Source organism: Phasianus colchicus, chromosome 5 (genome assembly GCF_987193195.1).
Source record: "Phasianus colchicus chromosome 5, bPhaCol1.hap1.1, whole genome shotgun sequence".
Lineage (NCBI taxonomy): Eukaryota > Metazoa > Chordata > Aves > Galliformes > Phasianidae > Phasianus > Phasianus colchicus.
Window position 1 is genome coordinate 759,571 of NC_143440.1, and position 19,660 is coordinate 779,230.

The following is a 19,660-nucleotide window of genomic DNA, read 5'->3' on the forward strand; positions in this document are numbered from 1 at the left end:
GAAGTGGGGTAAGAGAGCACCTTTCCTGTCTAATTCTTGGAGGCTGAATTTGTCCTTGGCTACCATGGTGTTACACAGACTCGATGAGTAATGCCTGACACTGGTTGGTTTTGCACATTGAGCCATCAGGAATGAAGACGACGTCCCGTTGATCAGATGAGGACTCACACATCCACAGTAGGGTGTATTGTGCCCGCTTACTGTAACTTGATTCTCTGCAGGAAGATCTGGAGCATAAAAGCAAACACGTCTTCACCCTTAAAGAAAATCTTCCCTTGGCTTTCAGGGCAGCCTCGAGTATCCAAAGATACCAGCTATTAAAGTTTTCCAGTGTTGCACAACGCAACATGAAGGGCTGCAGCTGGCAGCAAACAGAATGGGATCCTTTGAAATGTGTAGGTTTGGAAGTGAAGATGGTGATTTTCATATTTGCTGTGCAAGTTGCTTTTTGTTGGAGAGGAAGGAACTTGTCTTCTTATCCCAAACACCTAACATGGCCATTCTGCTGCAGTATTACTAAATTAGATTCAGACATGAAAAGCACATACATAAACACTAGGAAAAACAGAATGGGGAGATTAAAGATTGATGTATATCGTTTCCAACTGAGGAAAAAAGGAAACAAGACTTTTTTTTCTTCATGCTGATCTTTGCATCCCCACAGGTGGTTTGTAGCAGTATTACTAAGCAGTCTGTATTTCTTGTTAATGTGCTTTAGAGTCGAATGAAGTATGAGAAAGTGCACAGCATATATAACCGGCTCTTGGCTATTGAAGACATTGATCCCACTCTGGTAAGATGATCTCCTGTATTGAGTTCTTCCACATTTGCATATCCACCTGAGTACACCCACCACACGGGGAAGTACTGACGTGAGGTCTTTGGGTCGCAAGAATAGCTGAGCAGGCGGAGTGCTGGGATGGCACAGTTGGATTAGAATGTCTGCTAGTTTGGTAACTGCAGGCTGTCACCATCCAAACACACCAAGTCGTGCACACATTTATCCTCTGTGTCTTTTGGAGAATCTCTTAAAAGAAATTATGAAGGTGTCATGTTTTATAAAAAGCTCATAAGAATTGGTGCACGTTTTGCTGGCTCAGCTAAAATTTCCCTTTGCCTCCCCTTTACAGATTAAAAGCACGTCGCTTTTGCCTGTTGCCTTCCTTAGAGAAATATATTCTTCTGTGTATAAATAAGCTTGCAGATAAAATTGCAGTTCACCACGTAGTTATTAAGGTGCATTGCTGTGCACCACTTTTGTTGTGCAGTAAGTGTTGTTCCTCGTGTCAGCTGTGCTGGTACAGAGCAGATAGGCTGAGAGCTAACCTGCCCTCAAAAGGTGACTTAGTTTGTAAATAGATGTGACAAAGCAGGAGAGAAGTAAAAAGGTCTGAGGTCTAAAATTAAACAGGTGGGTGCTGGAGAAAGGTATCCATTTACTGGCATATTCATTAAACAAAGATTACAAAGCTCTCCTTATATGCATACTCTGAGAAGGCACAGGCCAGCCCCTCCCACTGGAGGAATGCAGTTGTTTGCAATCTAATTGTGAGCGGAGGAAGAAATGCAAATCACAAATTAGCCCATGAATTAGATAGCACATTCTTGACATTCTGATCAGATATAGCTATTTGTAGACAGCATGACCTGTGTCTTGGATTCCATAAAGAGTTAAAGGTTTCCCTGGGCTTTTTGCCTGTTCTTTAGCCCTATGGGTGTCTGCACTTATTGGAAAGTTGCTATTTTTACAGTAAATCCTCTTTCTCAGAAGGTACAAGCTTATGGAAATTACACTTATCTACTTCCCCTGCCTTGAGAAATGTGTGTATTAACTACTGTCACTCTGGGCAATTGATCTTAGGTATTTTCCATTTTTTAAATTTGTATGTGGATAACTTTGCCTCGTTGTTTTTAGCGTAGCAACGCAGAGGCACAACACAGTCTTGTTTGTTTCTAATACAACCTGTTAGCTGTAATTTGTGAGTAAGGATTACTTCAAGTAGAGCTACAAACTGCATGTCCTAGCACTCTTTGTTATCACTGAAGGTAACATTAATATGCTCCTTTATAGGTTTATATCCAGTATATGAAATTTGCAAGGCGAGCAGAAGGCATAAAATCTGGAAGAATGATATTTAAAAAGGCAAGAGAGGACACCCGGACCCGCCACCACGTCTACGTTACTGCAGCGTTAATGGAGTATTACTGCAGTAAGGTAATTGCAAGTGCTCAGTTTGGTACTGAAGAAGCATGGGATAGTCTCAGTGAAGCCTATAACTTTTTCTTTTTAATGTTTGCAGGATAAATCTGTGGCCTTTAAGATTTTTGAGCTAGGGCTGAAAAAATACGGAGACATTCCAGAATATGTACTGGCATATATCGACTACCTGTCTCACCTTAATGGTAAGCTTCACACACTGAGATGCCTGAGGAAGCGTTAGGCTGCCTCCTCTATGAGCTGAGCAGAGGTAGAGCTGTGTTCTTCTGCCACCTGTAAGCATAAATATATATATATTTTTGAGTCAGTGTCAGTAATTTTGTAAGAAATTGTTGTAGGTCTCTATGAATAAATGCAAGGCCTTTCTGTAGATCTCCATCACAATGAGCTGGCTGTTTATTCAGAAGTGAGAACTTTTGGTCTAATAATGGTGGAGGAATATACAACAGGGCCCAATTAAAAGTTACTGAGATAAGCCGTTGTGATAATTAAAGAAAGCTGAAAAAAAAGACCAACAATTATGGCAAGCAATAGAACCTCTGTCAGGACAGGTTTATTGTGACAACAAAAAGAAATTTGCAAATAACAAACTCACAGTAGAATCTGACACTATTATATTGTTGTCTGCATGTTCAAATTTTGTTCTCATTACTGAAAAACAAATCAAGGTATCAGAATGTCAGTCTTTAGTGCAGTGTCCACACCAAAATGAGCTGTATTTTACTCAGTATAACATTTCTTTTTTTTTTCTTCTGTTTTTAAAGAGGACAACAACACAAGAGTTTTGTTTGAGCGTGTTTTAACTTCAGGGAGCCTCCCACCTGAGAAATCGGGGTATGTCTGCAAAAGCTGCTGCACTACACTGAAAAACCACTTTCAACTACAAGTAGCACAAAGTAACAAGGGAAAAAGAAAGAGCAATGAGACAAAATTAGCTATAGATTTTCCTCCCCCACCCCCTTAATGCTGTCTAAAATAGCAGCAACCAGACAGGTTTGTGCAGGTTCCTATCCCACTCACAGTGATGGTCATTATTTGTTGATTTCTAAAACCTCGTTGACAAGCAAACAAGCAATTGTTAGGGAGAAAGTGCAAGATCCTGCTGCATGGTAAGCACTCAGTAGTTTTAGCAGGTGGCATGGCTTATGCCACATCTCACTTGGTGCTTTGGATAGATGAGGAAAGGGAGCTGATGATGTCTTTCAGATGAGCCAGGATTTTATAGTAGAATGCTGAACTGTGCCCAAGTAACCAAAAATAAAACTATGAATGAACCAAAAAAGGTACAGATTAGCCACTCACTGGCACGTTTTCATTGCTGCTGTTTAAATTTATTCTCTACAGAATAGTTACTAGACCTTTTGTGTCCCAGGTGTTCACCATTGTTATTACTCTGTCAGACACAGGCATCAAAACTAAGAAATCAAATATTGCCCTGCTGTTGCATGGTCATTCTACATTTCCCTTAAAAGAAAGGGGAAAAAAAAAAATTAAAAGTGGTATCGTCTTCAAAGGTGAACTCCAAAGTGGAAGTTGAACCATGTTCAGAAGTATGGTCAGACGTTACTCAAGTTAGACATGAGATTTTGCACAAACCATTGAAAAGGAGCACAGTGCTCATCCAGTTCCAACCCCCTGCTATGTGCAGGGTCACCAACCAGCAGCCCAGGCTGCCCAGAGCCACATCCAGCCTGGCCTTGAATGCCTCCATGGATGGGACATCCACAGCCTCCTTGGGCAACCTGTTCCTTTTCAGAGAGAAGCTGAGTGTATAGTGATTAAAATCCTCTACAACTGAAAGCTTTTACCAAAATACGTGAGGCACTGGGATTGTAATGGATGCTATAGATCAAAATTAATAAATGCTAGAAATGGCAGTGTGTTCCCTGATTTACCTCACTAGCATCTCTCATGTTGAGATCTTTATAATTTGGATTTTTTTCTTCCTTAGTAACTGTCTATCTGTTCTTTTACAGGGAAATCTGGGCTCGGTTTCTAGCTTTTGAAAGCAACATTGGTGATCTTGCCAGTATCCTCAAAGTTGAAAAACGGAGGTTTACAGCATTCAAGGAAGAATATGAGGGTAAAGAAACAGCTCTGCTTGTAGACAGGTATAAGTTCATGGACTTGTACCCTTGCTCTGCAAGTGAGCTTAAGGCTCTTGGTTATAAGGTAAGTGGGTAATGCCTCCTTTTACTGTATTGGTTTCAGTCATAGCAAACTTAACCAGTTCCTTCTTTAGCACTTGTTTTTTTTTCTTGGAAGAATCTTCCTCCTTTTTTTCTATTGTAAATGATAGTTAAAGTGCTTCAATGCTGCTTCTCGGAATTTAAATTTGAGGCCAGAAGCCTGTGCCCATCTCATTTCTGACCACATGTATTTAAGTGGTGTATGAGTCCCATGCAAGTCCGTAGAGCTTTGGAAGTCAATGATATGGGAGTTCCGTGTAGCGTGACGTTAAGTAGACTGCCAGAGGCAGAAACAGCTCTGCTGGAGAAACTGCTCTTTCCCTTATATAAATAGGAACAGAACCTTCAGCTCCTATCTCAAAACAAGTGCCTCAACTTACTTTTATTTCTTATATACATAAGTGATTTCTCAGAAGAAAAAAAGTTCACTGAACTTAGCAAAACAGCTGAGTTGTTGGGCTTCACAATTTTAAAGTGATCTGATAGGTGGGAACGAGTCACACTGAGCCACTGAATGTTTTTGTCTTAAAGCAGAGAGATTTTGAAGTCACAGGTGTGTTTGAGAGAGCGTGTGTCTTAGGTGTACCTAAGACTATTCAGGCCAGGGGCTGGTGTCTGTTTCTTGTGACATACCATAATAGAATCACTTGAACTGAGGCATGTGAACTGCCATACAATTCATTTGTTTTCCAGCTAGAGCAAGCTAGAGAATGAAATGAGGGAGAAATGGTAATTGTGAAGCTTAATGGTCTGCACCTGTTCACCTAAATCTTCTCAACCTAAAAATGGTGCCATTCAAAAATGCTAAATACGGTTCCATTCTGAAACAAAACCACGTGTTCCCATTCCCAGCTGAACAGTCCCACTGTAGGACTGCAGTGTGTGATGACAATATGCAGGCTTTGCCCAGATGGTCTTCTAAGAGGACAGCTGTAGTTGCAATTATGATAAAGCGAGAAGAAATGAGCGGTCCAGAGAGATGTTTTGTTCTGCAGTTTAAACAATGTGCTAATGCCAAGTTCAGTGCTGTCTTGTTGGCTCTCACAGGACGTCTCCCGTGCCAAGTTGGCAGCTATAATTCCAGACCCCGTGGTTGCACCGTCCATTGTGCCTGTTCTCAAAGATGAAGTTGACAGAAAACCCGAATATCCCAAACCAGACACTCAGCAGATGATTCCATTTCAGCCACGACACTTAGCACGTAAGTCAGAAGTTCAGTCAGCAGTGGCCGTAGTTTACCCAGCAACAGGCTATTAGCTGGGATGCTTAGCAAACCTAATCACACAGACTTCTTAGTCACACAAATTTGTACTTAAATTTTAGGCTGTTGCTTAAGTGGATTGCTAAAGGCATGAATGTATGTTTTACCTACATCTAAGGTCGCATGAAAATAAGTATAAGTAGATTTTTTGTGTCTGGGAAGTGGTAATAACCTGTTACATACACTGCTCATAGACTTTAGGTCAGTAACTCAACCATATGTAATTAGTAATTAGGCAAAAGTAACAGAGTAGTAATTATCTGCACCTAATAATAGAGCTGTTAAAGCAATACAAGTCTTGCTGTCTTGCACTGGATTCACATACTTTTTCTTCCCACAGCTCCAGGTTTACATCCTGTACCAGGAGGTGTATTTCCTGTTCCACCAGCAGCTGTAGTCCTAATGAAGCTTCTGCCACCTCCTATTTGTTTTCAGGTGTGTTATAAGAGTTCTGAAAGCTTAAATTTGTAGAAGTTGTTCTAATTTGACAGAGCCTCATTATATGTGAACTCTATTTGAAATATCTGTTTTTTGTTTTATTTTTTTAAAACAAATCAGGGTCCCTTTGTTCAAGTGGATGAGCTCATGGAGATATTTAGAAGATGCAAACTGCCAGACAGTAAGTCAAGTTGTTTGTTCACTCTGCAGTCTGTGGTAGTGTGCATATGACTTCACTTTACATATGGATATTACTGTCTAAAATGCAGGCCTCCTTTAGAGCTGCAGATGTATAATTATTATGTAAGAGTATATTGTTGAATTGGCTGTGGTTGTAGGCTGGAATCAATCTAGAGATGTTTGTTCAACTGTGCAGGAAATCAACAAAAAAAAAAAAGCTGCAAATCACCAGCTGCTGCTTCAGTAACATTTTGGTGGTAAATATTAAAAGAAATTAAGATTTTCAGAATACCCCTTCAAAGGAAGTATGGGAATATATAGAGCAGCATAATAACTGTAATTAATTAAATTACAAATTTGCAGCATGGTTACAGATTACCCAGCAGCAAGATATTAATGAAATGCTAAATGCATTTAGCAAACCTGATTAGAGAAAATTCTCAGTCTTCGGTCATCTGAATCTGTGCCTTGGTCGATGCAACTCTGCCTGCACACTGAAGCAGTGCTTGAGAACAATTCAAGAACAATGTATTTTTAGCTCATACAATGAAGGTAGCGTTCTGACATGTAAAAAGAGGACAGGTCTGTATGCTGGACTTCCATGGGAGATGATTCACATGGTGCTTTTCATTCCTCTGCTGGTTGAAGAAGCAAATGATCAAAGAGAAAGCTAGGATTTGCTTTCCATTAAAGGGAAAATAAAACTCCTACTTAAATTATATATGGTATTTTTGGAGTTTTCTCTGTTCTTAACCAGAACCTGGCTTGCTGTGCATACTTGCTGATGAGTCATGAACTAGGGCTAGCATTGCCCCAGTTGGCCTTGCTATTTTATTAAGCTTCCAAGCTGAACTCAGTATGTGGATATGGAGGTCTCAAGCTGACGCAGCAGCATTTACTTCATAAGTGGTGCTTGCAACAGCTCCAAGTTTTAGATAGTTAAGACTTAATTCTTAAGATGTTTGCTTGCACTGTTCTGCAAATGTTATCTTCCTGAAAGCTCCAGAATGACTCTATCTTGATGTCCCTGTTGACATGATTGTTAATTTTTATTCCAAAAACATGACTCAGCTTTGCTGAAACAGCTTTCTAATCAGGGGATTTGGTTTCACAAATTTAATCTCTTTCTCAAGCTGTTGATGAAGCTGTACGGATAATTACTGGAGGCCTACCTGAAATAGCTGTGGAAGGCAATGGACCTGTGGAAAACAATGCTATGCTCAATAAGGCTGTCAAGAGATCAAACGAGGATTCTGATGACGATGAGGAGAAAGGTTCAGTAGTTCCCCCCGTACACGACATTTACAGAGCACGACAACAAAAGAGAATCCGGTGAAACAAGCTTGGAGTTCTACTGTGACAAGGACTTGCGTTGAGTTTGTCAGTCTCTTAAATGTAACGCATTTAAAAGGGACAGCTGCAAAGAAAAAAAATCTTGAAAATGGTTTTGTTACTGTGGTGCCTCTCTTCTGTATGGTTCTTGACCCAAAAACAGACAGAACAATCTTAGAATGTGCTCTGAACAAAACTAGGTTTTCAAAACCAGAAGTGCAAAATGTCTAACTGCATTTTGTTCAAGGGTGTTCACATCTACCACTTGAAATCTTGTGGGTTTTCAGCAGTTTTATTTTAAAAACTGGATGGCTTATAATTGTGAAGCATTTTTAATTCACATTTTCTGGAAGACAGTTGTTCTCAGCTTGTCCATGTAGTGTCCTGCCTTACCGGTCGTTTTTATTTATGGCAGAATGTATGGAATCTGTTTTGTAGTTGAAAGTGGGAAAAAACATTCCTTTAAAATAAAAGGATATCGATAACATCATGCCTCATTCTGCTTTTATTCAAACACAACAAATTACTTTTTAAATACTACTCAGCAACTTTGAAAGCAATGTTACCAAGAATGAAAACCATCACAGGAAATTGATCAGAGTGTACACACAGGAATTAGCTTTCTTTTCAGTTTTTCTAGAGGAAACAGTATACCTTTACTTTGGATTCCAGGACTGTTTAAAGAAGACACCAGTGTAAGACAGACTAGTTACAGGTCTGTAAGTGGGCTGGCCAGGAGTACTAGCCACTGCAGTCTGTCCCTGGCCACCTGCATTAGTCCTCCACTTAATAATGTACAAAGCTAAATGTTAATATATTAGCTACTGAGGTTAACTGGTTATTTTCAAATGAGCTAACAAAAAAAAAAAAGCCATATGAACTTTTGAAGCAGTTTCTATATATACTTTAGATTTTAACTTGTAATTGACTATTCAGGACTGTGCTCTCCTGAGGCAGTAAGAACACCCATACTGGCCAGGGAATTAAGGTATTCAGACAAGCTGAAGGACATTCCCACCACCAGCAGTAGAGATAACTGTAGGTCATTGTTCCTATCTACCAGACTAAGAAGATGGAACAGCACATGTATACCCATATAAATACTGACACAGAGGTAAGGTACATCAATCCTAGCTTTTTTTCTTTCTTGCTTTGTCACTTAATTACATCTGCCTATTGCTTTTAAAGACAATGCAGAGAAACTATTTGTCAAAATCATTAAAAAATGACCAGGGAAAAATCACCAATGTGATTTTTCATGGGAACCTCTTACAGTCTCTTTTAGATCGTTTCCTGTTGTCAGGCCTACAAAAGCTTAAAGAAACCAAGGCACTCCAGGTTTCCAGTGTGTAACCGCTGAAGGCAAGCCTGGCCCCAGGTGTGAGCATTGCACACCTATTTTTCCTATGCTAAGCCCTACTGAGAGAAGAGATGAACTTACTGGATATACCCTGTGAGCAACACACATGTATGAGCAGAGCACAATCTGTGCTTTGATGTCACAGCAAGCTGGAGTTGGTAGTGACAGGCTGGGAGCACTCAAGTAAGTACCATTTTATCCATCCATAACTCAGTCCCACTCATTCTGCCATCAGTCACAGACTTTTTCATACACTTTTCTAACCACTGTGCTGTTCCTCCCCACATCCCTGAGACCAGCACCTAACAACATCCAACAACTTCTCCTATGCTTAGTTTGGAGGCCTTTAAAAGCAGCCTCTAGGGAATAATAAAATGTAAAATAACAGCAGTCAGTTCTAAGCTTCAGCAACTCTCAATTAAAAAAGGAAAACAGGTTTTTCTGTTTTGTATTGTTTTTTAAACTGCAAACATTATGTTACCCAGACTACTGAATTAATTTTTTGGAGCTGCAGAGCTAGAGCCTGTATTTCAAGATGGATTCTGGACTAATAACAAAGTACAGTAAGTAGCTGCAGAAACCTTGAAGACCGCTGTAGTATCCTTTGACCATACCAAAAACCCACTCTTTTTGTTGGCTAACCAACCTACTCCCTTTTGAGTTACCAAAGACATATGCAAAGGCAGACATCCACACTGCCATTTGAGTAAACTTGGCCAAGGGAAAAGAAATCACTTGTCTGAGCTGTGATCTCTTACTACAGAGTTCTGTTATAGTGTGGTTTTTTTTTTCCCCCTTGGGAAATGCAGGGTTGTAATGAATGAGAAAAAAAAACCACATTATAGTTACACAGGCTAATACAGAACAAAAGCTCTTGCTTAACTACCTGCCTCTGAACTGAAAGTAGTTATGTCCCTGCTGACATTCAGAAGAAAGACAGCAAAGAAAGCATCAACACTATTCATAATCAAGCGCTTTCTTCTAGATGGGCTGTTATTAATCAACTAGTCAACCAACATAAAATGAACCTGGATGTCTGCAATAAAAGGGCCACTTATTCATTTTACATAACTGGTTTTAGTTTAGTTTTTTTTTTTTTTTTTTAGAGAAGACAACATTTTGTTTTGGATAAAATCCAGTGTTTTGGACGCTTGCTGCTTATAACTATGAACTTTGTTTTCCTAAATTCATCAAATTTTGATTACTATAATGGAGCACTGCGCTCAAGAGCTAGAGGAAAACTTGAACTGCACTTACCTCCTAGCTGAGTTTAAAACTGCAATAAGGCTGTAAGATCATTGAGCTCTTCTGTGAACACTCATCTATACAACACGTAACTAATGAAATTCAAGACCTCAAATATTTAAGGTTTTAAGATCACCTCTGCAATGTAAAAAAGAAAAAAATCTTCTATTGAAAATATTCCTTGTGTATTCAAACTAATATTAAATAATGCACTTCCCACCATAATTTAAATTCACTCACACCTCTAATAGTGCTCTGCACTTCTTAGATATCTTTGAAGACATGATTGAAAACGCAGCCATCTCAAGTCATAGTTTTAAAAAACAAGTAGAAGTTTTGCCCTAAAGTTTAACACACTTAAAATCCACCTTCTGTAAATGACACAGATTTACTTCAAAATTAGTATTTCACATAAAAAGGAGTAAACTACTAGCAAAAAAAAGGTAGGAAACGCCACTTTTATCAAAACATTTCAGCTCTGCCTTTCTGAAATCTTTACAGGAGATAAATACAGCTGCAATCTATAAGATTGCCACCTTGTTAAGTACTGTACAAAGCAGAGGACAGTTACCCAATAACCAGAAAATTTGCTACAAAAATATAGTGTGTTTTTGTAACATCTGCAGGTAAACAGCAAAAAAATGCTATTAAAAATGCAGAAAAATGTTGAAAGAAAAACTAGTAGCCTACCACACTAACCATAATGTTACAGTAAAGTGCTGTTTGGCTTTGTTTTTTGCCTGTTAAAGTTCCTCCTACCTAGGGTTTTAGCTTACTTAAGTCTTTAAAGTAAGATCTTTTTAAAAAGCCACATTACCCCTGCAGGGAAGGACCACTGCTAACCTGCTGTGAATGAGTGAAACTAAATTCATGATAAATGAGAATAAAAAGCCCTAAAATGAGCCACTTAAAAAACAGAGTTTGGTTGTTCAACTTTTCCTACATAGCACCTGCCTGGAAATCTTGCAGCCAGAAAACTACCACAACACTCCCTCACAAAAGTTGCATACTTACATTGAAAATGTATCTCTCCTTCATCATTTATCTCAGAACCCCTATTGCAATTCATGCGTTTTCCTCATCGGGCAGCACGGGTGATTTAAAAGGAAATAGTGTTCACATGGAGAGCTGTTTTCCTAGACAAATATTGGTGCAATTTTTCAAAATAGCTGATAAAGTTAATACTGCATTGGTACACAAACTGTGTTCACAATTCTTCTGGCATCCCTACAAGTTGGGGTTCTTCCTTAGTCAGTATTTTGCCAAGAACAGCATCATAGTAAGGACTGAAGACCATCTTGTTGTAGTTGACAAGACGAACATACTTGATAGCAATCTCTTCCAGCTCTCTCTGAATAGGGCCTAATCCTCCAGGAACAGTCGGTACCGCTTTCTGGTGACTAGATGCAAGATAATTCTCCAGAAACTTCTGAATTCGAGAATCTGGAAAAGTTAGACCAAGAGTTTTGGTTTGTTTTCAGAAGAGACAGACAGCTAGAAAGATTCTAATCTCACGTAAAACACAGAGCACACCAAGCACATACTTGAAATAAATTAAAATAGAAACCATGCATGACGTGCCACTGACAGTTTTATAAATAGAGATACTTTGTCATGTGAGAACAGAGTATTTTTGTCAAAGCATACCTATTAGTTTACAGATGGTGTTATCAGGGTTGGCCACTGCTTGGATCTGTCCTTTCAGCACAGTTTCCTTCTCAGCTGTGAATGGTGCAAAGCCATGCTGGGAAAGGCAGCTATTGACTTCAGCACACACTTTCTCACCAATGGTAGCCAGAGACTCCTTCAGGTTAAAAGAGCTATGGAATATGGAGTAGAGCACTGCTTAGCTACTGGAGTTGTTCACATTTTCCCCATCTTTTGAAAATAAAGTATCCAATTACAACTGTCTTATTTATCAAACATAGTGGAAGAAAAATAATCCAGATAACGAAAGAATAATAAAATATATTTTATATACATGAAAATCATGTTGAGCTGTAACACAAGGAGATGAGATAGCATTAAAAAAAAATCTCCAGCCTGTGCAATCCATACAAGTATGTGCTGATTTTCAGTCTACAGACATCTCAGAGTAACATGAAGAATAAATGTCAACCCACAGTGTGTACAGCAACCTCAATCTGTGGGCAGCTAAGTTGTGCCACACTCAGTCTCGACGGAGCCCAGCCAAAACTGTGAGCAGAGTTTGCTGCTTGTACACACACAGCTCTAAAGCCATTAGTTACTACTCCTAATTATCCATGACATCGGTTATTGACATGCATTTTATTTACTGCATTAAGCAGAATATCTAAAACAATACTAACACTGCACAGCTACACAAAATCAGCTCTAAGCTGGTATGGTAAGTAACACGATTTTAAAAAACAAGCATGCCATATCAAAAAGAACAGAGTGAAAACAGCTGGCTCTGTATCAGTAAGATAAATAAAAACTGTCAGCCTCAGCTAAGAAGAAGCCCCCATCGCTTCCTCCATGTATTCTACTCCACAACCAGAGTGAGGCTGAAACTGATTTTTTAGTGGAGTCATAATGAAACTACAGCTGACCATGTGAATAGGGCTACTCAGTACTCACGGAAGATGCATTCCTGTCAGCAGCACCTTGACAATGGTTTTGATTTTCTCAGCAAATCCAGGCACATCGATGAGAGCTGCACCTGCTGCACTGAACGTGACCAAAAGGACAGTCCCAGCCACGAGGAGCTGCTCCAGTTCCAGCTGTATTTCCTGAAAGCGGCTCTGGTCCATGAGCACTGTCTGCAGAGAACAGGAAAGCCAGCACAGGATGAGATCTGCACACTAGGCTGTGCAATGAAATGGAGATGCCAGCTAAGATAGTTCAGGTAACTCCGAGACCTTAACTCTTTCTCAGTATCTGCCAAAAGCAAATACCAAAAAAAGTCTCATTCAATTTAGGTGAGATGTCTAGTGAATAAGACAGTCATCAAAACTATGTACTAGGCTGAGAAAAGTTCAGCACAGAGGCTCTGAAGATCGGACTGGTTGATATCTAGCTGTCCTTTCCAGCCTAAATTATTCTCTGATCTGATCCTATGGATACAGTGTGGATTATGACTAGTTCTTCTCCAGGAGGTTGGAAACACAAACACACATTTTAACATGTAATACACAATACCAGTCTATAGATACATTGCAATATTCTGCTTTGTGATAGCAAATACTACTCTGTTTGACCAAATCAGTCTCAGTGGACATGCTGACTCAGTGGCCAGACTCGAACACTTTTGAGAAAGCTGCAAGAAATTCACTGACGAACCATTACCAAATGAATTCCTGGGGAAAGGAAGAGCACTGCTGACATCACAGACATTCAAAATGAAGGGAGCTGGACAAGACTAGTGGTATATTCTCACACAGCTATTACATTAATTCTCAAGAAAAATGAATGTTTAAATAGTGCCTATATTCCAGCCTACAACTACTGCATTTATGTTGCAAGCAAGTTTTAATCTGACAAATCCTAAAAATTCATATTGGTAAGAAACAGTACGTGTTGAATAGTCTGAAATGGAATGCCTACAAAAACCTCTCAAATGGATTTGAAGGAACACAAAGATGATAAACTTTACTGCCTTGTTGTTTCTATAAACATGTTGCAAAAAAAAAAAAAAAAAAAAAAAAAGCCCTCCATATGGACAAGGAGCTGTTTATTTTTTCCCACCATGAGTTCCTGGCCCTTCTGCTCCAAAAAAAAAAAAAAGACATGTAATCTCAGGAAATACCACATTCTACTGAATAACAGCCACCTTTACTTTCTCTCTGACAATGTGAAATTGACACAGCAGCCCCAATTCCAAGGGGGGCTGGAAAGATTTTGAACCAAGATCTAAATTCTACAGCACAAAGAGGAACAGCTGAATGATGATAAAGCACCGAAGAACCAACTTCTGTATCAGAGTTTGGAAACTATGATAGATGCTGGACCAGGAGGAACAGCTACCAAAACCACAGTTTCCATATTCACTGACTAATTGAAACGTCATTTACTCAAGAACTCCCTTAAACATTTTGTTTTTTCAGTTACTGTATTCTAGGGAAGGTGTTTGGTGCAAACTCATTAACAAGACCATTTTCACATTCAAAGGAGAGCTGAGGGCTGTAGGCATGGAGGAAGTACAGCCCAGTGCCATGCAACCCAGGGACACCCAGAGTTCTGTCCTACCTCAGGCAACTTCCATGAATCAATAAGCTATCGGGAGGAGGTACAGACACAGAAAAGAGCAGCAGCTACTCAGCAGGAAAATATCAGGAGCAAAAGGGAAACAACTGTTTCTTTTTCAACTAAGTTTCAATACTGAAAAAGAAATACCATAAGAACTTTCAATCAGGAGATCGATGTTTTAGTGCTGTAAATTCAGTTTGCTACATTCCAAGAGCAGAAAAGTAGTAGAACAAGCATGCAAATCATTTTTCCTGTTAGATACCTACTTCTGGGAAAGGCCTGTTTGTGTGATCCCACTTCAGCAGCTTCAGATACGCCTGATTCTGTATGGCAGTGGAGCACAACACAGAAGCTCCGCCAGCAGCACCAACAGCACTGCTGGAGGGAGGTAACTTTTTATATCTCAGCTTTGCAAGATCATCTGCTGCTTCCTGCAACCAGTCTGTGACAAGGTCTAAAGAATCTGTAGGAGATAAAAAGTCTTGTTAAGGAAATTCCTTTTCAAAGTTAGTTTTTTCTATTGCTAGTTTTCAGATAAAGCCATTAGTTACTACTCCTAATTATCCATGATACCAGCTATTGACATGCATCTTATTTACTGCATTAAGCAGAACAACTAAAACAATATTAACACTGCACAGCTACACAAAATCAAAAGTGAGAAGATGCTATGATGCCCCTCATCATACTGAAACAAAACTAACTGCCACGTACTAAGCACAGATCTATTGTTTCTGTACACTGTTCTCAAACCTCAGTTTCGGGGCACAAGCTGTCATTTACCATATGAATTATATCAAAATTAATATTAAATCTGATTTATTTCTATGATCTACAAACAAAGGCACACCATTTACTGAGAGGTCAGAGGAGAAAAAAGAAAGGAACAAAGTCATACTTGGCTGTTTCTCAAGAAACTCCTGAAACTTCTTTCTTTCATATTCAGCAGACTGCTGCATTAATTTTGGCCTAATACTACTGACAGCGAAGTTTGCCATATCCATTTTCATTAGGTCTAATACAGAGAAAATTGCTCTAAACAAACAAACAGAAAAAGTTATTCAAGGCTGCAGAAGTTTAAGAGGTTATATGTACAAGATTTATTGCAGATTGCCTAAGGAAAGAGCAAAAACATGCATGGGAAACATTAACAGGATGGTTAAGAGACAGAAAAAAAAAGTTTGAGCAAGTACGCGTGCACATGCATGTGCATCTCCCAAATACAAAACAAAACTTGTTCTCCTGAAGAAAGGTCTCCACAGAATTAACTTCACTAGCCCCATAGGATAAATTCCCCAAATTTTACAATGTCATAAGCTGAATAGACAAAAAGATGTTTGAATTTCCAAGCTTGCACACTATCTGTTGGCTGCCTATATAGCCAGCCTCAGTGGGAAGCAAATAATTAGACCCAAGGAAAACAAAACCAAACCCCCTTAATTTCAAAGCAACATGCTTCCTGCTGGCAGTGTTTCTGCCAAGTCAAACCTTAACTCTTGGAAGGTTATCAAATTAGAAAACAAGGTTAATAAGATTTCCTCAAACTATCAGCTCGAGCTATTCAGCTGAGAACACAGTGATGAAGCAGATACCTCTATGCTCCCAAGTCCAGGATGTACGCTCCTGGTAGAACTAAAGCGTGTTATACTGGGGGCAGACAGCTCAGACTGAGGGGTAAGGAAGAATTGGCTAAAGAACAGTGATATGTATCCCCTATTCCCACAACTGCTTTTTCTTCCCCTCCTGCTGTTGATAATAAATCCTGATACAAACTGACCGCTCACCTGTTATCTGATGGTTTACACACATTTGGCATTTAGAAAACATCCTTTGCTAACGTGCTGGAGCCAGACAAATACAGTTCACCCAAACAGGAAGGGTCCTTGTTAAAAACTCCTGGCACATCTCTCCCCCATCACACCCATGACCATATCCCTGCTCAGCTCTTTCATTTCTATGAACATTTGCAGGTTGCCCTGACAGAAACACCCCCCACACCACGCATCTCTAAAATTATTTAAAGGACACTCAGTATGACTAACATGTACCATTTCAGTACCTGAAGAGAGGAACTATTTCACGTATATCTTTCAGTTTCTTAATTTCTTCATCTCGAGCTGGAGCACAGAGAGTTCCCATCATTCCAATAACAAATTCTACCAACTTAGCAATGTCCAGAGCCCCATTTTCTGCCTCCTGTTTTATCAAATCCAGATCAAGAACTTCCATAATCTGGTTTCTTAATCTTGTATGACCAGGCAATAAAAAAGACAGAAGATTCTGAAACAGAAAGTTTTTAACAGAGTATTAGTTCTCAGTGTCAAACACGGCAGGGATCAAAGCAGTTATTGCACCACTTCTCATTTAAACTAACTGCCATCTGAAAGTGGAATTGTATTTTTCTGAGCAAGGCCATGAAGTCATTTGTCAGCTCCAAATTCAAATGTCTCCCCTCATTCCTTGTGACATGAAGTCACTAAATGGTAAATGCTTTGCAGTACTGTCCATACTTCAGACTATTGCACTTGGCTTTGTCAACCCAGTGTCAGGACATCTCAGTGATTCCGTACCCAGTGATTCTGTCATAATGTGGAGGAAACGTGGAACTATGAAACCCACCTTGATTCATTTTACATGCTTTCCCATTTATTTGTACATTCAAGTTGCTCTCCTCGGCCTATACAACTTACTTACGTGCAGAGAAAATTAGACAGTAATGAAAAAGATCAAGAGCCTCCCTTATGAACAACCAAACTTCTAACTCCTTTTGCCCATTCCCATCAACACATCTATAAAAATTCAATAATTTACTTTGGCAGCATGTGACCTTACCTCTTTAATTTCTCCCAGCAGTTTAATTGCGTGGTCATATGTCGGTGGATCTTCCTTCAGCTGAGCTTCCAAACAATCCCAGAAAGCTTTGTGCACAATCTCTCTTACTTTTTTTTCCAAGCTGTGGGTAAATAAGACCAGTTCAAAATAACTATATTAGTCTCTGCACCACCACGTGCAGATACCTGCAGCTCCCAAAGAATAGCATGCAATAATGTGAAGATAATGTAATGGTGCTATTTGAGGACTGACAGAGAAGGAAACTATCATTTTGTCACTCAGGCACACGATTTGGCATGGCTCATACCCTAATAAACGGTTACACACAAGCAAAGAAGGCTACCAATTAAAATCCTTGAAAGTACCTCTGAAGTATACCGCTGGAGTAATAATAAAAAAAGATAAAAATTATACCTCATCTTCAAAAGAACAGTATTAACATTCCTTTGACTAAGGAAAATTCATTAAGGAAACATAACAGAAATGAAGCAACTTCCGTGACATGAAAGCTTTTGCACTTCAACACATAAATATGGCCATTACTCCGAGTTAAAGGCTCAGTTCAGTTTCTATAAACAATAAACAAATTCCAACTGCTTTCTCCTCAAACCACTTCCCTACACGTACATTCAAGCTGTGGGAGACTCCAAACTACACATAAACACAAAAAAGCAATTAATCCAAGGAAGATTCCAGAGTGCCTCTTCAGCCAAAACCTTCACTAAACAGAGGGATCTTGTACGAGGAGCAGTCCTGGCAGATCACTAAGCTGAGGCACTCTTGGTAAGACAATCTCTGTAATGTATCTGTTTCTTTGATCTGGTGAAGAGATGCAAATCTGACACCGTGCTGAACAACTGCAGCCACTGTTCAGAATCTGTGAGAAAAGCAACCAAGTTACTGAAGAACTGGGTTGGTTCTTTCCCCTGACCCCCCTTTTTTAAGGGAGGTGGAGAGAAGAACACATGAAAAGAAGAAAATTTGTTTAAAGTTCTTCTCCCCTGAAAAATGTTGAGATAAATTTCATGGTACTGAGGCATACCAGAAAACTTATGCACCATCACTGCCCATTTCCAAGTGAGAAAACCGTAAGAAGGAACAAGGAACAAAAGCTGAATTGAAAAGCACTGTTTTAACTGTGGCATTTTACATAAAGTATTTATCAACAGCCATCAAATACAAGCAGAAGACACCTGTCAGAAATTCTCCCAGAAGATGCTGAGACAGAAGATAACACAAAACAGGGAGCTCTGCATGCCTTAAGTATGCCTTCCAAACTCTTCCTTTATAGCATACAGAAAGGTTCCAGCTCGTGGGACCATGCATGAGTTGTACACAACCTGTATGAAATGTGACAAACAATGACTGGACAATAGTGCCCAAGTCTGTGATGGTGCAAAGAACACAGATCAAATCTGAACTTTAAAATATGAGAGTCTCTCAAAAGTGGAGTAGCTAGGACACTCATAGACAATGCTGTTCCAGTGTGGACCAAATCTCTCCCAGTAAAAACACCCTCACTTTCACAAATTAATCCAACAAACACAGTGTCAGCCACATCTCTCTGTATGGGGAGAAAAACAAAGCAAACAAAAAAACACACAACAGAACAGCAGACAAAGCATCTGTCAATAGGACTGGGTTTGCTGCACTGGGCAGTCTGTGACCAGACATCAAAGCTACTTCTGTTCTGCCTCTCCTAGTGGGGGACAGAACTACTGCAGCTCAGACAGGAGGAAAGACTTCAGACTAAAAAGGAATAAGGCCTAATCTAATAAAATATAGAAGTCTCTTTAAAATACATATATGTGTATCCCTGGAGAAACAGACATTAGATTAAAAAAAGAAAAGAAAAGCTAAAATGATCAGTTTCATCTTATTCCCATCTGCAGTGAAAGCTTAAGTGATGCTAAGAGCACTACCTGCACCTGCAGCTAGACTTGCATATTTAAAAGCCTGCAGCCTCAGGCTCCTAGGATAAGGGGACGCTGGCAGAAACCATACTGCAGTTTCCACAAAACATGCCCCAACAATTACTGCAGGAGTTTCACTTTTCACATTCACACATTCCTGAGGAAACAGAACTGTATGCTTACCTTCTCATGCTTCTTCCTAAATCTTCCCTAGCAGGCACTGTCAGGCAGAACTAGCTGAAGCCTTTATTTCATCCACTACAGTTATTCTAAAGTTATACAAATGAGAATTTGTTTCACATATCTAGTTGGTAACAATCTTACCTGTGTTCTGGTAACTCAGCTGGTTTGATCTGAAAGTCTCCATTAACAACAATTTCGTGTGCTAGTGCCATGTTGGTTACTCCCTTAGCTGTTTCCATTAACTCTTCCACTGACACAGGCCGAGGAGGGCTAGCTGCAACATACATTAAACTGTCAGAC

At 39.5% G+C, this 19,660-nt stretch overlaps 2 protein-coding genes across 8 annotated transcripts in view; one reads left to right on the plus strand and one right to left on the minus strand.

The window, feature by feature from the left end:
• The window catches only part of CSTF3 (cleavage stimulation factor subunit 3), a 44,023-nt gene extending 35,920 nt beyond the window's left edge, over positions 1 to 8,103 (plus strand). The window contains exons 13-21 of the mRNA XM_031607385.2: positions 719 to 793; positions 2,072 to 2,215; positions 2,301 to 2,403; positions 2,983 to 3,052; positions 4,195 to 4,390; positions 5,455 to 5,608; positions 6,009 to 6,103; positions 6,227 to 6,287; positions 7,420 to 8,103. Of these exons, the coding sequence (XP_031463245.1) occupies positions 719 to 793; positions 2,072 to 2,215; positions 2,301 to 2,403; positions 2,983 to 3,052; positions 4,195 to 4,390; positions 5,455 to 5,608; positions 6,009 to 6,103; positions 6,227 to 6,287; positions 7,420 to 7,622 (1,101 nt within the window). The 3' untranslated portion in view covers positions 7,623 to 8,103. The remainder of the gene's footprint in view (positions 1 to 718; positions 794 to 2,071; positions 2,216 to 2,300; positions 2,404 to 2,982; positions 3,053 to 4,194; positions 4,391 to 5,454; positions 5,609 to 6,008; positions 6,104 to 6,226; positions 6,288 to 7,419) is intronic.
• TCP11L1 (t-complex 11 like 1) overlaps positions 1 to 19,660 on the minus strand; it is a 48,248-nt gene that overhangs the window by 23,598 nt on the left and 4,990 nt on the right. For 4 of the 7 annotated variants that reach the window (XM_031607387.2, XM_031607386.2, XM_090142091.1 and 1 more), the window contains exons 3-12: positions 19,502 to 19,634; positions 17,265 to 17,385; positions 16,492 to 16,712; positions 15,331 to 15,467; positions 14,699 to 14,895; positions 12,825 to 13,006; positions 11,871 to 12,043; positions 11,238 to 11,666; positions 10,236 to 10,361; positions 2,397 to 2,491 (exon numbers count right to left, since the gene is read on the minus strand). In XM_031607387.2, coding sequence (XP_031463247.1) covers positions 11,431 to 11,666; positions 11,871 to 12,043; positions 12,825 to 13,006; positions 14,699 to 14,895; positions 15,331 to 15,467; positions 16,492 to 16,712; positions 17,265 to 17,385; positions 19,502 to 19,634 — 1,400 coding nt within the window. In that variant the 3' untranslated portion in view covers positions 2,397 to 2,491; positions 10,236 to 10,361; positions 11,238 to 11,430. Of the gene's footprint in view, positions 1 to 739; positions 1,028 to 2,396; positions 2,492 to 7,617; positions 7,704 to 10,235; positions 10,362 to 11,237; positions 11,667 to 11,870; positions 12,044 to 12,824; positions 13,007 to 14,698; positions 14,896 to 15,330; positions 15,468 to 16,491; positions 16,713 to 17,264; positions 17,386 to 19,501; positions 19,635 to 19,660 lie in introns of those variants that run through there. The other 3 variants (XM_090142093.1, XM_090142095.1, XM_090142094.1) reach the window with 3 other exon arrangements.